Source organism: Culex quinquefasciatus, chromosome 2 (genome assembly GCF_015732765.1).
Source record: "Culex quinquefasciatus strain JHB chromosome 2, VPISU_Cqui_1.0_pri_paternal, whole genome shotgun sequence".
In the NCBI taxonomy this organism is placed as follows: Eukaryota; Metazoa; Arthropoda; class Insecta; order Diptera; family Culicidae; genus Culex; species Culex quinquefasciatus.
This window is the reverse complement of record NC_051862.1, coordinates 73,865,777-73,872,777: the sequence shown is the minus strand read 5'-3', so window position 1 is coordinate 73,872,777 and position 7,001 is coordinate 73,865,777. Positions and strand designations below refer to the sequence as shown.

Sequence of the window (7,001 nt, the reverse complement as noted above, 5' to 3'; positions counted from 1 at the left end):
TTAAAAAGTAACACCTAGTAGTTTTTATTCGTAATCCTTACACATAAATTGATGATACTCTCAATGTAGTTGGCTCAGAACAAAAAAAAAGGGCATAATAATTAAACTGGACAATCTTACCCGAAGCTTTACGCGATCTGCACCCCGCTCTGGGCGCAGTACTTTTGCAGCGCTTCCTGGTGGGCGGCCGGTAGCGACGCAACCAGCGCGCCAATCTTACCCGGATTGCTCTGGGCGAGCTTGCCGAGATGTTGCACCAGGAACTGCCGGATGTTCGAGATCTCCGGCAGCGGATCGATCGGCTTGGCCTGGGCAAAGTTGAGCTGCGAGTAGGCGGCCTGGTAGCCGGGCACGTCCTCAATCTCGATGAAGGTGTCGCCGTCGATGTTGGTCTCGTCCGGGGGGAGCTCGAAGATCTGGACGACGGTCTGCAGCAGCTGGGGCCAGAACTTGACGTACGGGTCGGCGAGCATCTCGGGCGCTTCACAGAGCAGCTTGGTGATGCCGACGGAGACGATTTTCTGCTCCAGCTCGCCGGACACCTTGTTGATGTCCGGGATGAAGATTCGCTCGACGACCATTCCGAACATGCTGCGGGGAGAAGTAACTCGTTAAATTGTTTTGTTTAGGGGGGGGAATGACGAGTGACTTACGAAGCCTGAATGGTGTCAATCATCTGGACTAGGGCTTGCGCGCCGGCCCGGGCCGCGTACAGACACATGTACACGATGAAGCTGCGCACGAACTTGGTCGTCTTGGACGAGCTCAACCGCTGGAACAGCAACGAGAAGATCTGGCGCATGCTCTGGTTGAGCTCTTCGCTGAAAGATCAACCAAATTAACCTTCAAATCAACGCAAAGAAGAACCTCAAACTTACGCCGGATAGTGCAGCAGCAGGTTCTGCAGCAAATAAAACCCTTCATGGTCGTTGCTTTTGGAGGCGATCATCTTCTGGAACACGCCCAGCACGCCGTTCAGCTTGCCATCGGCACTGATTTGGGGCGAGGCCTGGCGAACAAAGGCGCACAGCAGGCGGATGAGCGGGGTTACGTTGCCGGGACGTTCCCAGAGGGCGGGTGCCAGCAGGCAGGGGAACAGCGACAGGTACGTGTCCGGGATGGAGCTCTTGCCCTCGCGGATCTCCAGGAAGAGCGAGAGCATTTGGAAAACGTACGGCATGAATTCTGGGGAAGCGCGAAATCAAATGTTAAGGGATTTTGAGCAGGGCTCTAGTTTTCAAGGTAGGTTCAACTCACCGAGAACATCCGCCTGCAGAATGCCCTGAAACACGGGGAACAGCGCCTCCTCGAAGGAACTCACAGCGTTTGGATCCGCTTTGCACACCAACCTGTAAACGAAATCAACATTTTAGTAGCGACTCTTCTTCAACCGAGATGTCCTGAAACTCACTTCACCGACAGCGACAGCGTCTCAAACAGATAGTGGTTAAAGTGGGGTTTCGAAGGATTTCGCGCCACAACGGTCAGGATCTCCGTCAACCGCGGCAGCACCACAATCATGAACGGAAGCGAAGCTTCCTGCAGCGTGTTGAGCGTGCGCATGATACACTTCATGATGTACTCGTTCTCGTTGGAACCTTGCACGGTGAAGGCGGCGAACAGACCGGTGATGAGTTCTGCGCTTAGCGGGGTGAGGATTTCTTTCGTGACGATGGGTTTGTTGTCGCCGGGGTTCTTCATGGCGAGGATCTTGTCGATGGTGCAGGCGGCGTAGCTGTGCACGACGACGTTGCCTGCGGCGAGGTGTTTGGCGACCAGGGGGAGAGTGGCGACGATGATCTGCGGGCCGAGGATGGTGCGGAAGGCCATGATGAACTTGAGCGCGTCCGCTTTGAGGACGGGCAGTTCGTTGACGTCGGCGCGTTCGAGCTCGGGGATGATTTGCTGCTGGGTGAACTGGGGGAGCGGAACGAGTTCGGAGGTTTGGGTGACGCCGTGCTTTTGGGTAGCGCCTTTGGAGGCCATCGAGGTTACGAGGTAGATGGCGGTGTCCTTGGTTTTCCAGTTGTTGGCGGGGTTTTCGGCGTACTTGGCCAGCAGGACTTGCAGGTATTGACCGAAGATTTCGATGATTTTGGACTCAAAGTTCTGGGAGAGGGTTTTGACGAGGTCGCAGGCCGCGCGACGACGCGTTTCCACGTCGGAACCTTCAATGTCGCGACGGATGTACTCTTCGGGGTTGTCCTCGAACAGTTCCTCGTCGGAGACGCGGAAGTCCATGTTTGGAATGATGACCTTTTCGCAGATGCTGGCGAGGACGTTCGGATCCTCGAACAGATGTCGGTAGTGACTTCTATCGGCAACCGTGCTCAGGAAGTTGAGCGCGTTTGAGACCAGCGTGTCGTACTTCGTTTGGATTCCGGTGTTGACCAGCAACTCCCAGACGGCCGTCACAAACTGCGGCATATACGGACTGAACTCTTCGTCGTACTTTTGCGCGTACAAACAGAGATTCTCGCAGACTTGTGAGCGTAAATGCTCAAGAACTCCAGCGTCTTCATCTTCCCCCGTCTTCAAACAAGGAATGTCCACCGTAAGCATCACGTGGAACGCCTTCATCCACGTCTCCATGTTGTCCTCGAAGAACTCGGGCAAGTCCTGCGAGTTGAGTGAGTAAAAGACCTTGCAAACCAGCACCAACGAGCCGTAAATGATCCGCAACGCTTCCTCATTAGCCGCGTGTGCCTCCGCCAGCCCAAGCGTGGCCTGCAGCAAATCCGTCAACGGCTTTGCCAATTTATCCAACACAAACTTAATCTCCTCCCACAGCTCCTGGGACTTGAACTCATACCGGTACCGCTTGAACAGCGAATGTGCCGTCTGCAGCACTCCGTTTATGATGTTGAAATCCCCCGTCCCAAACTTCTCAATCATCTCGTCCATCAGCTGTGGCCATTTGAGCGGGAAGTCATACTTCCCGATGATACTGACCGCGTCCGACAGCTGCTTCTGAATCGACGACGGCGACTTCAACATCAACGGCACGATCAAACTCTTGATCCCGTTCCTGTCCGACTCCGCCACCTTGTCCGGGCCATCATTCTCCAGGTGCCAGCCCCAGTTCCGCTTCACAAAATTCTTAAACGCAATCGCCGCCGCCACCCGAATCGTAATCTCCACCTGGCCGCGGTCAATCAGATGCAAACACAGCAGCGGATAGTTCTGACTAACCTCGATGCTCTCGATGAAGCGTTCCGCTAAAAACCACCCAAGAAAATTAAAAAAAAAAAACGTAAATAACCCCGCGCCAACATAACCTCACACTTTTTCGTGTCCTTTCAGGATTTCTCCCGTGTACTCACCGGGACGGCGCACCTCGGGGTCGGGACTCAGCGTTTGCTGCAAGTAGCTCGCCAGCCGCTCGAAGTTGTTTTCGTTGATTTCCATCGTTTGGCGCCGCTTTCCTTTTTAAACTAGAACGATTGCACCTTTGCCTTTGCAGAGCCGCCGAACAAACTTACAATATTAAATTACAACTCTTTTTCTTTTAAATGCAAATTGTGGAGAAAAAATGCACAAACTTTTGCGTCCGAAAGCGAAGGCGAACCGGCCGTTAGTGAATCTTCCGCGGAAAGTGACAGATTTGCAAACTTTTTTTTGGTGCGCAAAAAAGAGGGGAGTTGGGCGAATTTACCGCACGGTAGTTGTACCCACTGGGGGCGAGAGATTAAGCAAAACAATGTAAATGGGCCAATGGTGTATGATCTTGTTTTTTCTACCGTTGTACAAATTTACATCAGATCGTGCCTCGGATCGTGCATCAGATCCTACACTCAACCCCCGGTGGTTGGTCACTTTTTCGTTTGACACTTTTTTAGTTTGTACCCCGTTGGTTGGTCAAAGTCAAACTAAAAAGTGACGAACTGTCACTTTTTACACGACGCTCACGCACACTATCAAAACAAACGTTAGGTGGTGTGTGTGAACTCCGTGTAAAAGGGGTGTCAAACTAAAAAGTGACCCCGTTCGTTTGACAACAGTTGGTGTCAAACCATCGGGGTTTGAGTGTATTCCAAAAATGTTAAATTTGAATGTGCAAAAATCGGAATAATCGCAAAAAAAATATGTTTCGCTTGTGAACTTTCTTTACGCATGAACAAAAGAGGAGACAAATCATGCAAAGAAAATCGCTACCGAACTTCTCAATCAATCAGTTGAGCATGAGCAGAGCATGAGCATGCACACCAAAAAGTATTACCGTAATGACAAAAGGTAGTCCTTGGCCAAAATTTGCTTCATTAAAAGTTTTTTTTTTCTTGTTTCGAAAATGAAAGCTTTTACTGTATTAAATGTTTTAATTTTTATTAATATTTTGCCAGAAAATGTAATGATGATTGCGAGGATAATTCTTTAGTTTTTCTTGCTGCTTTTTGAACTTGTTTTTGAAACTAGGCATTATATCGAGCATTATATGGTAATTTGTTTTTTTTTTTCTTCAATATTAGGCCATTGCAAATATTGTTTGAAGTTTATATCCCTCGACTCTGACCAAAGTCGAGAGGAGGGAGGGAGGGGGGGCGTAAAAAAATAAGCCTCTAGTCGTTTCTGTTCCTTTTCAGCTGCGTAACACACAAGAAAAATCTTTTCGTTAACTTTTCCTTCACACCAATTTTTTTCCTTGCTGAAATTCAGTAAAGTTTTACTGGATTTTCATCTACTGAAATTTCAGTAAACGAATTAGTGATCTAAAAGATTTTACTGAATTCTCAGTTGACTGATATTTGTCACCAGGGATGCCAGATACACAGATTTGTCTGTGTTTCACAGACTTTTGAGCTTGTGTCAGACATTTTTTGAGGTGCACAGACTTTTAAAAAAGTTCATTAAATTATTATATTGTAATCTTTTTTGTCGAAACTTATTTCGTTAGTCTTCAAATGCTTAAAAACGCAATTTCTGATGGATTTCAATGACTGTGAATTGATATATTTGAATTTTAGACAAATGCACAGACATACACAGACTTTTTTACAGACATTTTTAAAAAACAAGTGGCATCCCTGTTTGTCACTTTGACAGATCGTCAGCTGTGTGCTATCTTGTGACATAGACCATTTTGGTTGAAAATTAGTTAATGATGACGTTTTGCTATACTTAACAAACACTACAACATGCTTTAACCCGGTTTTGGAAACTCGCTTCCGTTTCCCGAATATCGCAATACACACTTGTGACATAGACCAATTTATCATCAGAATGATCGTGCCAAGGGGATGGAAACTCTAATATTACTTAGGAATACTGAGTATACTAATGATATTCCAGTATACTTGTTAGTATACTAACCGAAAAGCAATAAACTGTTAGTATATTACGATACTCTCAGTATATTGGTAAGTATACTAGCGGTATGTAAAGGAAATAATTAGTATACTAACATATATTTTGATATACTGGTTTACATAATAAGTATAGCTCTAAGAGTTTCCAACCCCTTGGATCGTGCACACTTGTGACACGTCATACATGTTGTAGGAAAATGTGGAAAAAAATTCTTGTTTTTCACAAATTTATGTTGATACACAAGTTGGGAACGTTAACCTACTGCTCCATCTAAAACGTTCCCCGGCCCACAAAGAAAAGCTCAATCCAGTTCCGCGGTCTTTCCGGCGACAAACCGGTGATCTGGTGACCAAAATGGTCCAGCAAGAGATAGAACCTGCATGTAGACGTTTAGAATCAACCTCCGGAAGGCGAGTCTGGCCGTCGGCAACGAGATCGAGATCACCAAGGCAAGGACGATCTCAAGCCCGGATGAGACGATCCCACAGCCGAACCGGAAGCTGCATGCAGCATCTACACCAGATGGTTCAATCTCGCTGGCCGTTCCGTTCCGCGTTGTATCGTTTCGACTCTGCTGGCGTTCAGCAGGTTTCGGCTGATTGCATCCTGATGATGAAGGCCAAAGGCTAGTGAAATAGTAAATTTAAATTATTTTAGGAAAGTTACTGTAAAAAATAAACAATGAATAAACAATAAAAAAATATTTATTTTTATTTTTACCCTCGTCTTTACCTTATTACATTAAACAAATAAATAAAAAGCAAAACGTATCACACGAATGTCCATAAAACTTCTACTGAAACATTCATTTAGAATTCAGGAGCTTATTCATTTAGCTTTTACATGTGAAACACGTAGAATCAACGTGAAATGATCCGGCCAAGCGAATTTCGTTTCTACTAGCGTAACCTCGTAGAAGTTACGTGAAAACTCTAGTGGAAAAATACCACATAGCTTTTCACGTAACTTCAACGTGAATGTTTTTTTGAGTGCTCAAATTTGGCAGATATGTTGAGACTATCAAAACATGCAAAAATCCCGAATTTCATCCAAATCGGACCACCCCCTCCATTTTTGTACCCTCCCAAAAAATCGACTTTTTGGTGATTTTTGAGCGAAACCCGAGGCGAAACCTCTATCTTCAAACGACGATAACTCAGGAACCACAGATTTTAGAGGGTCGGTCTTAGACTCAATTTTGAAGGAAATCGGACGTAGAATCAATTTCCGTGATCAAAATTTAGATTAAAATTTTTTCTACCTGTATTGCGCAATTGAAAACTTTAAATGGCCGTATCTCAAAACAGCCCTATTTATTTTTTAAATTTGACCTCACCACCGTATTCCCCGTCCGATTTTACATAAAAAGCACTTATCGACAGAAAGGAATATGTTTCGTTCCAGAGATATCAAATTTTATAGTTTATAGTTTTTTTTTTTTGCACAATGGGGAGCGTTCTTTTATTATGTAACGCGAAAAATCGGACTTTTAAACCCACTCTCCCCCCCTCGTAACAAAATTTCCATACAAATTTCAAAAAATTTGTATGGAGCGTAACACGGCCTCCGACCCCCCCTCTCCCCATACTGCGTTACGTAATAAAAGAACGCTCCCATGGCAGGACAATCTGAATAACAAAGTCGCCCGAAAACGGCTGTCAGGGGTCTCTTCCCGCGCACTCACGCAAAATCCTGAT

The 7,001-nt window shown here is 46.1% G+C and overlaps 1 protein-coding gene across 1 annotated transcript; it reads right to left on the bottom strand.

Moving 5' to 3' along the window:
• Positions 1-3,583, bottom strand: LOC6044815 (exportin-2). Its single transcript, XM_001862231.2, has 6 exons — positions 3,324-3,583; positions 1,412-3,218; positions 1,258-1,349; positions 879-1,185; positions 654-821; positions 1-591 (listed from the first exon to the last, which is right to left on the bottom strand). Exons 1-6 carry the CDS (start codon positions 3,406-3,408, stop codon positions 129-131), a joined length of 2,922 nt encoding a protein of 973 aa, XP_001862266.2. The 5' UTR covers positions 3,409-3,583; the 3' UTR covers positions 1-128.
• Between the last annotated feature and the right edge of the window lie 3,418 nt (positions 3,584-7,001).

What these genes read in the sequence shown, in the direction of transcription:
- LOC6044815 (XM_001862231.2), bottom strand. Translation starts at nt 3,408, where the DNA reads ATGGAAATCAACGAAAACAACTTCGAGCGGCTGGCGAGCTACTTGCAG. An exon ending in CTGCTGCTGCACTATCCGGC is followed by an intron (nt 822 to 878) that starts GTAAGTTTGAGG and finishes TTGATCTTTCAG; the next exon opens with CGAAGAGCTCAACCAGAGCA. An exon ending in ATTGACACCATTCAGGCTTC is followed by an intron (nt 592 to 653) that starts GTAAGTCACTCG and finishes TTCTCCCCGCAG; the next exon opens with CATGTTCGGAATGGTCGTCG.